Source organism: Nanorana parkeri, unplaced genomic scaffold (genome assembly GCF_000935625.1).
Source record: "Nanorana parkeri isolate BGI_ZX_2015 unplaced genomic scaffold, ASM93562v1 scaffold201, whole genome shotgun sequence".
Taxonomy (NCBI): Eukaryota; Metazoa; Chordata; class Amphibia; order Anura; family Dicroglossidae; genus Nanorana; species Nanorana parkeri.
The window spans coordinates 1,529,287-1,542,203 of NW_017306469.1; the positions used below are offsets into that span (position 1 = coordinate 1,529,287).

The following is a 12,917-nucleotide window of genomic DNA, read 5'->3' on the forward strand; positions in this document are numbered from 1 at the left end:
AGCTTTCAGGCAATTTGCAGCATCTCCACACGATGATGCTACCACCATTAACAGGGCTATTCACTAAAGGGTGAAGAGTTTGGAGAAGGCAGGAGAAGTGAACAATCTAGGACAACATAGCCGATTTGGAAATATTCTCCAATTCAGGTCAGTTCAGCTATGTCGTCCTAGATTGTTCACTTCTCCTGCCTTCTCCAAACTCTTCACCCTTTTGTGAACAGACCTTTTAGTTTCATGGCAGGTGTTCTCAGGGTGGTGATCAGTGTTGGCTACACAGCATTTTACACTAAGACCAAAACATTTAGGTTTTGGTCTGGCCGGTGAACCACTTGCTATGTTTGCTGCATCCATACTCCAAATGGGATTTGAAGGTGCCCATACACCTTACAATTATCTGCAGATTTTCTGTGGTCAGATGGAAAAGGTGCAACAGATTCCTCATCTATGCTAAACTGCGTGGATGGAGGAATCTCCACCTGGGCCAAGCTTCCGTAATCTTGCTGGTCGGCCCCGCTGGCTCTCAAAACACCTGAACAATGCCTGCATCCAAACAGATTGTTCAGGTATTTTGACAGCCAGCGGGGCGGACCAGCAAGATTACAGAAGCTTGGCCCAGGTGGAGATTCCTCCATCCACACAGTTTAGCACGGATGGAGGAATCTGTTGCACATTTTCCATCTGACCCTAGAAAAGCTGCAGGTAATTGTGAGGTGTGTGGCCAGCTTAACACTGTTTTTGTGTCAGAAATGGCTTTCTTCTGGCCACTCTTCAAAACAGGCCAGTTATCCCGTCGATGGTTTCTCCCATTGCAACTGTGCATCTCTTCACCTCTTTCAGATCTAAAATTGGCTACTTAGTTACTTCTATGAGTAATGCCCTCTTTACCCACTGACTTTGGTGGAAGACATTTCTTATGGTTGTCATATTCTTTTTTTTCCATAATAGTGAAGTGTTCAGGGGGATGTTCAAAGTTTTTTTTATGTTTTCAATAACTAAGCTCTGATGCTCTCTAACCAACTGTATGACCCTGTAGCAGTGCATTCATTTATTTTTTTACATCATGCAATACTTTAATTATAGAGGAGACTGAATTTAGCTTATTTTAGGCTTTCATTGCATAGGGGGATATTTCAGTTAATTTTCCAAATTAGTTACAAAGAATGTAGATTTATAGGTTATTTTGTGTCACACACTCTCAGGGTGAAGGTGAAGCAATTTTAAAGTTTTTAACACTAGACAATGTGGAAAAGGAGGTCGTGTTGGAGCATTTTATAGTTATTTTTGGGTTCTCTATGTAGTAACATTGTGTTTAGAACCCCTTGAGACCTACAATTGGGGCAGTGCTTGGTAAAATTTGCATTAAAGTAGTATTAAATTCTCAATTTTTTTTCAATAATGAATCCAGATCAAACACGCATACATTGCCCAGCAAAACATTGATTTACATTTTGCCCAGACACCTACAGTCATTATGTTTCTGAACAGCTGCTTCTAAGCCTCTCAGCTCAGTTTCCCTGAACTTCCTGTCAGTACAAGATCACAAAGGACAGTACAGACTTCAGCAACTGGTCATCTACTAGCTTGGATGAGGGAGGGGGAATAGCTTGATTTGCTGTGTCTGTGGAGACGCACACAGACGTGACTGCATAGCACGCTGCTAGTCACTCTAAAACAGGATATCAGGACCAGTGCTCAGGAAACCAGCTGATTCTGCAGGAAACAATACTTTTAAATCATCAAGAAGCAGTTTCCATTGTAAGTGATTTCATCTGTATTTGAAATAGCCTAAAATCCTTTTGACTATAATATCACTTTAATGCAGGGCAGTGTGTGTGTACTGCATTGCATATTAACACGCGAACTAGGCATGTTGGAGCAACAGACCACAAAGATCTGGAGGGTTCATTAGTGTCTATATGATTGGATGTGTGTGGTTAAGTCAGAATACTAACCATGTAAATAAAAGCATACAAAATAAAGCGCTGCTCCGCCACAGCTTTACCAGGGTAAAAGACAGTCGGGTGCTCGGCGGAGGAAGTGTGTCCTTAATCCAACCAAACATATACAATAAAGGAAACATCCACCCGCAATGCGTTCCATGTAGAATCAGCTTTTTGAAGGTTCATCAGTGTGACAGAGTCCTGCCCGAGGTGCATCCCCTCAAGTGCGGCCAGATTTTTCCTTTATTATATACATGTAAATATAGCATCTCACTGAACAAGGGGGCTTTTCTAATAAGTATACAGAGGTGCTGCTATGGTTCACAAAGCAACAAGGAAAGCAGAATTTATACCCGAGGACAATGGATACACCAACTGCCTCTACAGGTACGGTATAAATGTAGAAAAAGCTAAACTGTTACAATACTGATTTAATACCGATACCATTATTTTGTTTGCTGCGCCCTAAAATGTCAAAATTTAGAATGGGTTAGGATGGATTTCACCTGACAAGACAACCTCCTGCTTAGAGAAAGTGGGAAGCCTGGCTGTATCTTCATGTACAACAAACTCACATGTACAATCATCTCAGCATATTATGCAAGACACCTGTATTGGTCTGTTGGTCTGCGAGGTGATGTAAATACATTTTAACAGCTGTGTTAGCTAAAACAAAGAAAGATTCCACAGCACTCAATACTTAATTAAAATGCAGTAAAAGAATAAAGGTCGCGTTAATGGGAATAGCAACGTGACTATAAGGTTTGAACACCGTAGGTGCCTCACACAAAGACCTCAATAGAGCTGTTCATTATTTATCGGTAATGCAAAGAGCACCAGGAAAAGCTATGTATAGCTGAACCTGAATAATACAAGAAATATACATTCCATTGGCACAGTAAAACAGCTGAGCTTTCTGTTCCACTTTACATGTGCAATAACTGCTGCTTTGTTACTGCTGAGTTTATGGACTGAGTGGCTTCTTTACTTGGTAGGCACCATTTTCTTTTGCTAAAGACAAATTAAGTCTCTCAAGTCAAAGCTACCATTACTAACTTGTCTTTTGAGCCCCTGCCTGGGGTTCCTGTTCACACACTACTTAGTGAATCACCAACATATTAGGTGCCCTGACATATGACATACATACGAAGGCTGAGGATGGCACCCCAAGTCATTATTGGTTGCTCTCATGGCTTGCCGAGCACTACATTTTATCTAAAGAGAGCACGCATCAGATGCTATCTGCCTTTTAACTTCCTTTGACTAAAACCGCAGGCAGAGCAAATTCAAAATCTCCTGTCCAAAGGTGCCCATACACCTTACGAATATCGGCCAAATTTTGTTTGCGATCGCGGTTTCATCCGATATTCGTAAGGTTGATGGGCAGTGTACAACCGCAAATACTCTACAAGGTTGGTGGCGTTTCTGTACGTCAAAAATCGTACGATTAACACTGCTCATGCACAAATGAAAATCCGTGCGGTCGATTAACGAAATTCGTCCAAGTGCTTTCTGCTAAAGACTGCTAATTGAACTGTGCGATGGTCGGGGCAGGATGGGGCCGCTGTACGAAAATCATACGACGGTTCGATCATCGGACGAACATTTTCTTCCAATGATTGCAAGGTGTAAGGGGACCTCAACACAGATCACATGAACAAACACCTTGATTCACATGAACCAACCAAGAAAAGCCTTCTCTATAAAAAAGGTCTGCGTGTTATCCCTTCTCTTAGTCAGGATTTACTGGCTAGGCATTTAAAGCAAATTGTAAGGACTAGATGATGTAAATATGTGACAAAAAAAGACATGACAAATCTCAGCTGTAAGTGCCATGGATGGAGATAACTGTGAAGTTGAACTCCAACGAAGATATTTAGAGACATGTTCAATAGACAACAGCGCTAGGGAGCAGAATGCAGGAATTGTTTATCGAATCTGAGCCAAGCACTTTTTTTTTTTCTGCGGCTGCAAATAAATCCTGGTAATAAATGAGGTGGTTAATAATAAATTAGTCTTTAAAGCCAGAATAGCTGCTAGCCGCAGGAAACACGCTTGGGCAACGTGCTTGCTTAACAGAGCCCAGAATTTCCAATCAGACACAGAACAATGTGTTCACAATGAAGCTTTTCTAGAAGGGGCCAGAGCGCAGGTCTTATTACTTGGACAATATACAGTGTGCCGAAAAACAAAAGACCCATAATATAGCTTGTATCATGAAAATGGTTCCAATATGAACCATTTACTTCTAAGTTCTGTATCTCGATTCTAGAAGATAAGTAGGTCCAGCAAAACTTACAAACTTACCAGGCAGCCTTAACTTAGACACAAGATGGCAGCCGCAAGCTTTTGAAGCCTCCACGTTTACAGTTTGCAGCCGATCCTGTGTATATCTACGGTGGGTGTACATATGAAACTTGAATATTGGATGTGATATCTTGTGCTGCACAATACCAGTGGTAGACAGGTTTAAAGTAGACTTACAGTTAGAGGTGCACACCACTCCAAACTGAAAATAAACCTTGAAAGGCATAATGGGAACACAGCCTAACTACTCACTGCTTCAGTTTTTCATCCAAGCAGATGTAGTGTAGCAGTTTTACCCCAAATGTGTCAGGACGTTCCACATCTACAATAATCAGGTCCAGAATTGTCTTGAAAGTGTTAATATAATGTATTAAGAAAGAAAAAGAGGAAATTATACTGCACAGCTTCAAGGAGCAGAGCCACCCTAGATGTGGGACGCTTTCTGGGATTGGTTTGCAGTGTAGTACATAGAAAACAGATTAGGACATCACACTATGCATGTCATCTAAACACTATATGCAGATTACTTTCCGATAAAGGAGGGGATTCAATAAGGCATTTGCAACACTGGCACGATGGTCCCTTTAAAAATCTTGTGCCTAATTTTTTAAGAATGCCGACACATGCGACACTCAGGTAGTTCCTATTCGTGCCACTTTTGCTATGTATTGCGATCGGCTGTGAGAAATTCAAAAAAGAACTACCACCATTTTGTAGATAGCAAAACTGGAGGTAATCAACAACTCTAAATGGTGCACAGAGACACACACACAGCCTGCTATTTACTACATTGTGGGGCTGCTGTGTAGTAAAGCGAAAGGCTTGTTTGTGCTGGGAAGCGATCATGAATGTGACATTTTACTGCTCAGACCTCATCTGCTTCTAGGATGCTGGTGGCTGCCCATTTTCTAACTGCTGGCCAGGAGACTGCCGAGCTAACAGCTGAATGTAAACAAAGAGGCCAGGAATGCTGGCTGATGTCATTACCCAAATATTGCAATGGCCCCTTTGTTTACATTCAGCTGTCGGCTGGAGAATCTCCCAGCTGGCAGATAAATGGGGCCGGGGATGCATCACTGGTTGCTATGATGCGGTCGGCTGCACAACTGACAGTGTCCTTACAACCAATGACCCAGGGGCTGAATGAATATAGATTGACAGTGGACAGAGCCTGATGAGTATGAGTAATACTGAGACTAGTTTCCCATCAGGTCCTCCCTTCCAGATGGCAGTATGCTAGGGGCGTTGCAATCTGCCCACTGCTGGCCTAGGTCAATCTGATGGTGAATTAGTCTCTAAGCATCATCCATCTGGCTTTGTCCACCCAACAACTCAACTTGTCTTCCACTGAGCTTATCTGACAGGCACAGTGACCCCAGCAAATCTGAGCCTGTGATTCTATCAGGTTTACAGTTACTAAGCTGCACTGGGGATGGAGTGTCCAGTATGTGGCCCCACAACCCCAACCGTGCCTCTTTGGGACAAATTCATGTACCTGTTTCGGACATGAATGTCACAGGAACCGAAATTTGTTGTACGGAGGCACGACACAATCCTAAAGAGTGTTGCAGACACTATTTATTAATTCCATTGAAAGTGTACATCACTGAAAGGAGAACTCACGAATCAGTGCAAACTCATCTGCAGATACTGTCATCAGTTTATAATCTTGCTTGCTCTTCATCAGCAGCATGTTATTGCTGTCACTAGAGTTTGCCTAAGGCTAGCCGTACGTGCTTTCATTTAAAAAACACTTGATTCCCTCATTCACACAAACAATGAATGCAAAACAGTGTGGATGGGGGAACCTCCACTGCTGGCTTTGTATTAACACCAAGTTACTGCATCTGATTGGATGCACATGCTATACGGCCGACAATGTTCCTGTGTATGGCTACTTAACATTGAGTGACTGTCTTCCAATCAAGAATCTGTCTGTTGTCTTTTTAATGGCACTTTCAGCTATACAACACAGATGAAGAGCCATAAATGCCGAGCCTTGTGTATTTAATGATCTGCCTCTAGCAATTCAAATATACTGGGGGAAATTTATCAAAACTGGAGCAGTTGCCCATGACAACTCATCAGCTTCTTTAGTTTCAGAAGCTGATTGGTTGCTGTGGGCAAATCCTCCAGATTCAGCCTGCTCCAGTTTTTTTTTATAAATTCTTTTATTGAACAGGTTTTCAAGAATACATGCAACAGAAAGTAAGTAAGGGACAAAATTTCCAATACCAAAGCAGTGGACGCAGCCAAGGAGAAAGAGACCCCGGCTCCCTCTCCCACCCCTCCAGGTATGGCAGGCATGACTCAAAGTCTGGGGCCAACAAGAGCTGATAGCAAAATGAGAGAGGTCTCATCAGCGAACCGGTGGAGGTGCATTCTCTCTCGAAACTCATGAGGGGCCTGGTCAGCTCCGCTGGCGGCGGTAAAGATGCCAAAAAATGCGTCAGTTGGCGGTGACGCCAGAATCCCAATGGAGCCAGTGTAGGGTCAGTGGTCATCACCGCGATGGGCCACTTCGACCCGTGGAGAAAATGTTGGGCTCTAAAGTGATCCTGGTCCCGCAAGCGCCTAAACCCCGGGTCCCGCAAGCCCGGGATGAACTCTGGGGATCCAATGATCGGGAGAAGCGGAGAAGGCGGTAGGGGAGATCAGTCTGGAGTCAAACACTTTGCGCGCTATCTGCCATGTAGTTCTCACCGTCGGATGCGTGCGGATCGAGGTGGGCACCCCTGGACACCATGGAAGAGTGGGAAGAGGGACAGAGGATGAGCACTGCTCAAGGGCGACCCACGGTTTCTGTGCTTTGTGGCGACACCAATCCAGAATGCGCGTGAGATGGGCGGCAACATAGTAGTAATGAACATCTGGGACCGCCAGACCACCATGTCTTTTGGGTAGCCTAAGAATGGAATGCCGTATTCTAGCCGGTTTAGACCCCCAAATGTATTTCGTGATCAAGGATTGGATCGATTTCCAGAATCCTCTCGGAACCAAAATGGGCAGTGCTTGGATAGGGTATAACAACCTGGGCAAAACATTCTGTTTGACCACGTTGCACCGCCCCGTCCAAGAGAATGCCAGCCGAGACCAGTCCTTGAGGTCAAGCGTTAGGCGCTGAAGTAGGGGCAGAAAGTTTAGAGAGTAAACTGTGGTCAGGTCCCTCGGAAGCTGGACTCCCAGATATTTGATTGAGGATTCGGACCACACATATGGGAAGTTATTCCGTAGGCGAATGACATGGGAAGGAGGTAACGTGAGGTTTAAGGCTTCCGACTTTTGGGCATTGACATGATAATTGGACAATTCCCCATATGTGTTAAGTTCCGCTATTAGGTTCGGTAGTGAGGTATCCGGGGCAGTCAGGAAGAAAAGTAGGTCATCCGCGTAGGCGGCTACCTTATGCGATTGCGACCCTATTTCCACCCCGCGAATGTCTGGGTTGGCCCGGATTCTTCTCAGTAGGGGCTCTAGCGTGATAATAAAGATCAGGGGGGACAACGGACACCCCTGTCGAGTGCCATTAGAAATAGTAAATGACGCTGAGAGAGATCCGTTAATCTGTACCCTGGCCGAGGGCCGGGAATACAGTGACATGATCCAAGACATCATGTTTGGTCCTAGCCCCATATATTCCAGGGTGGCTCTCATAAATGTCCAGTCGACCCTATCGAAGGCTTTCTCCGCGTCCGTGGACAACAAAAAGGCAGGAGTCGCCTTCGACATGGCCGAATGTATGAGGTTCAGGGCCCTAGTAGTGTTGTCCCTTGCCTCCCTGCATGGGACAAATCCCGCCTGGTCCGGGTCTATCAAATCCCCAACGTATGGGGGCATACGCATTGCCAGGATTTTGGAGAACAATTTGGTATCAACATTCAGGAGCGAAATAGGGCGGTAACTTGAGCAATGCAGTGGGTCCTTTCCTGGTTTCAGGATGACCGCTATATTGGCAGAGAAAGTGTCTAGTAGAAGCGCCATTCCTTGCGTGACTGAATTCAGGGCTCTGACGAGGTGGGAGTTTAGGAGGGGGGCATATCTCTTATAGTACATCAGAGTGAAGCCGTCTGGACCCGGGGCCTTCCCCGTGTTCGTCTGTTTTATAGCCGTACTCAATTCTAGTTCCGTAATCGGGAGTTCTAAAGCGCTAACCACTTCACTAGGGATGGAGGGCATGCCCGAGGAATCCAGGTAAGCTCGAATGTGGGATAGCCGCTGAGACGCCCTTGTTTCTGAGCCAGGTTGTGGGAGGTTATAAAGGGCAGAGTAAAAGTCGCGAAATCGGTCGGCAATCGCTTCAGATAAGTGCAGCATGGACCCTGTGCTAGATTTAATGGCTGGGATGAACGTTTTAGAGCGTTGGTGAGGGAGAGCATGGGCCATAGATCTGCTACAATGATTGCTGTATTCATAGAAGTGTCTCCTACATTTCGCCAGCATCGATTTAGCCTTTTGTAGGCATAAAGAGCGCAAGGATTGCCGTAAAGCCGTCAATTGGGAGAGCACAGCCGGGTACAAGGACCGTTTGTGTTGGATCTCAAGTTGGTGGATATGTGTCAGCAAGGAGGAGATCTGTTGGAAACGCTGGCGTTTGACCCGTGTCCCAGCTTAATCAGGGTGCCCCTGATATAGGTCTTATGGGCCTCCCATATCGAGTACGGGGAGCACTCGGAGGGGGCATTGAGAGCGAAATACAGGCGCAGGTCATCCTCAATTTCTCCAGCTAAGGCCTGATCCTGTATTAAGGTCTCGTTCAAACGCCAGCGCCATGATTGTGTCCCAGTCGTACCCAGATCCACCACTATCGAGATCGCTGCATGATCGGACAGGGAGATATTGCCAATGGCGGAGCGAGACACCAATGGCAGCCCAGAATGGTGTACGAGGAAGTAATCAATGCGCGTATAGGTTTGTCTGCCTGTAGAAAAAAAGGAGTAGTCTCTGTCTGACGGGTGGTGGAAAGTTAGGTAGAGATAAGTGTGCCGATGATACGCTGAAGCCGCGGAGCTCTCTGAACGAGCACCTCACGCCGCAATGGTTAGGACACGCCCCCCAGCCTGCTCCAGTTTTGATAAATTCCATACATTTTTGTTGTGGCTACACTAGAAAATGGTTAAAATCCATAATTTTTTTTTGCTGTACCTGAATTATTCCTTTCACTTACCGTCTTGGAGACACAAAGGGAAAGGTCTTCTACAGAGTTGTCCGGGGGTGGGAAAAGAAAGTGGCCTTATTGGAAAGATGTCCCATATATTTCTGATGACAACTTAAAAAAGTTTGGATTTTTGGTCCCATGACAATATAGTCACCTGAATATGCTTTAACGCAGACACATACAGATGTACACAGACCACAAATACAATCCGGATTTTCCATGTGAAATGCTTCCCCCCAGAGGCTACTGTGAGAAGCCTTGTGCATGACAAGCAACTACAATCAGAATGATCCCCATTTTTGTACCTAAATAGCATTTCCTTCTAGAAGTCATCCTTGGGAACTCAAATTCTGGAAAAGTGGGAGGCCAGAAGCACACTTTAAAGCATGGGTAGCCAAACTCCGGTCCCTCCAGCTGTGGTGGAACTACAAGTCCCATAACGCATTGCAAGATTCTCACAACCACAGCTGGAGGGCCGGAGTTTGGTTTACCCCTGCTTTAAAGTCAAGCTTGGAAAAAAAATGGGTGTTGAAAAGTATTAAAAAAAAAAATGAACAATGTGTTAGGGATGAACCTGATCTGTAATGCTTTCTAGACAGTAGCAGTTAGCTGATTACATACAAAGACACTGATCCGGCATTAGAAGCAGTGACTGTATGCTGTCAGTCTTGTACTAGAATACAGAGGGGAAATAAAGCCAGCTTTTTCCTCCTATGTTTTGATCTTGTGGTATGTAACCTCAATAAGCTAAGCAGATCTTATTTGTCTGCCCTTGTGCTGGAACGTGCACTGGGGATTTGCATACATAATGGCATCATACGTATTGGCATGTGCCACTTCTGAGACATGGGGAAAACCACGTTTAGCCTAATTTTAGGGAAAGACCATGTGCTGATTGTTTATACAGGAGACGTATGCAGGGATGCCAGGTGCATTTATTAAATTTGCTTTAGTTTATGTAAATTGGACTGTTTTTATTGTGTGCGAAGAGAAAAAGAAAAAAAGAGAGGAATAGTCAGGATAAGTGCCACCCAGGCTGAGAAGTGGAAGACGCACAGAAAGGCTGCAGCGTAGCTGTGAGGTTGAAAGATCCTGTAATATTAAATAAACTGCTGGTTATTGCTTTTAAAGTGGAATGGAAAGCAAGCAAGGCATGCACTAGCAAGAACACTGTTGTGCAGCTCTCAGCAAGGCTATGATGGATCAGCCAAAAACAAGAGTCCAACAATCAATTCTCGGCTTCTCTATTTTTCCAGCACTGGATGTCTTTGTGCACTTGTTACTTTTGTGGTATCGGGTTCATCATTTCACTGCAAGTTACAAAATTAAAGACTGGTCTGTTTTTACAGAATCAGCTGGTCCGGGTCGCTGCTGAGAATCTGCCGTCCTGTGCCTGGTTTAGGATATCTTATTTTATTCTTCTTTTAAAACTTCCCTCATCCAGACTAGCAAGGCCACTTCAGCTCCTTGCCTGTCTTCTCTTACTTTTAGAGGAACGGAGAGGCTGAGCAGCAGGGAGGGATGAGGGAAGTGTGAAGAGTGGTGTTCAACGAAGGTAGGTAGTAGTAATGTCTTAAAATAGACACCACATATTAGTTTCTGGATAGAAGGGGTCGCTCTGAAGAAGGCAAATAAAATAATCATTTTGCACTTAACCACCTGGTAAACAGGATATCTCAAAAGTAACAGGTCCTGTTTAAAATGCAGCTGCCTTTTGTAAGTTAGCACATAGAAGCCATATATCCAGTGCCCGGTAGCTTTCTGTAAATGGCACACGAATGGTGTATGTCCTGTTCAGGTGAGCTCTTTATGATGGGGGGTCTCCTCAATACTGCACCATGCACAAGTTACAGATCTCCAATATGTGGTAATTCTGGGTCAGGTACAAACTGGAGGCAAATGCTTCTACAATGCCACCAACATAGAATGACTCACCTTCTCTGCTCAGATCGATGAAGACATATCATTAGGCAAAATTAAACACAGAGAGAAATATCTGCATTCAGTCTTCCATCATCAGATCCAATATAAAGATGGAGCACCAGCTAAATGTTTTCTTTGTTTTGGCTGGAATGAGAAAACACATCTGTTGGGTTTTATTGCCATCTGTTTGGCCTCGAAGGATATGCTGCCGCTGCTGCCCGTCTGAAAAAACTGCCAGTCAAGCCGTTTCAATGGCTACAGGACCAACTCCTAACAAGTGTGTGGACCAGGAATTCAGACTTCACTCAGCAAATCTGTTCCAAGTCAGGGTCCCAAATTAATGAACCAGAGAAAGCCAGAAAACTAGTACTTTCATGAGCTGGCCAGTAATGGCAGCTTCTGCTTTTCTTGTACTCTTAAAATTCCGACAATTAAAAGATGCCAGCAGCCAAGGACTGCACCAAGCAATATGGTGAACATGCATTGTGCTTCATTTATTAAGAAATGCCATGAAACTTGTGTGAGAAGATCATTTTTTGGCAGCTTTCAGAGAACTCCAAGCCAAGGAAGCCATACAATCAGCAGCAGTAAAAACGATTTTATATGTAGAAATCCCAATCATAGACTGGATACGTGGCTCCACCAACATCCAGAAATAAATCACCAGCTGTGCTTAGAAATAGTTAAATCTTTATTTTTGGGTTTTTGAGATTTTTGTTTTTGGCGTGATTTGTTTTTTTTAATAGCTTCCCCCTATGATAAAAATGAAGCCTTTCTCTACCTCTCAGGTTAAGTCCTCAGTTTTGGAAGGAACTGCAAAAAGAGCAACATGTTACAGGCCACCCCCATTACTAAGGTATAAAGCAGCACCAGAAGAGAGAAGAACACAGTAGTGGGGGAGGGGACCAGTGAGGATCCATGATTCCAGCATTAAACCATTCTCCACCTCTGCTTGTCCCTTCTTCCTGTTCTCCTCCAAAAGTCTTACGAGTGTCCAGAAGTGACGTGTGGTATAATGCTTTTGACAGTCTCCATTAGGAGGGTATTAGCGTTTTCTGCAGGTGGAGGTTCTGACCTAGACAGGAGAGTTAGTAGCCCCTCCGCACATGATTTAGAAGTCCATATTTCATACCAGCTCCAGTACCTACAGGAAAGATAACAGAACCAGATCATTATTGGCTCTAAAACAAAACACAAAGCAAGAGAGAGAAAGTGGAGGCAGCATTAATGCATGTTTTCTTCAAACTAAGTGATAAAATTATTTTGCACAATATGTCATCCCGCCGAAGTTGTTTAGAGATGAACAAAACGCACCAAATAGAGATATAGTACATACTGCATGCCATCAATTCTAGACTTTGTCTCATTACATTCAAGACTTTCCCAATAGATGACAAATATATTTTTAACAAGCACACACCAAAATGCCAGACAGCACAGTGTATTGCATGCGGTTGCCACAAAACCCTTTGTGTGCTGACTGCACAGTGTCTATTCCCTACAAAACAGAGAGATGATCTGCAGTCAGGACCAATATGGATGCCTTGGGGCACTTTTGTAGAGGTACCATTGGCTACTAGCTGAGGTGTGTG

The 12,917-nt window shown here is 44.3% G+C and overlaps 1 protein-coding gene across 1 annotated transcript in view; it reads right to left on the reverse strand.

The window, feature by feature from the left end:
* Window positions 1-12,024: 12,024 nt before the first annotated feature.
* The window catches only part of RFWD2 (ring finger and WD repeat domain 2), a 202,417-nt gene continuing 201,524 nt past the window's right edge, over window positions 12,025-12,917 (reverse strand). The window contains exon 20 of the mRNA XM_018555556.1: window positions 12,025-12,469. Within this exon, the coding sequence (XP_018411058.1) occupies window positions 12,452-12,469 (18 nt within the window). The 3' untranslated portion in view covers window positions 12,025-12,451. The remainder of the gene's footprint in view (window positions 12,470-12,917) is intronic.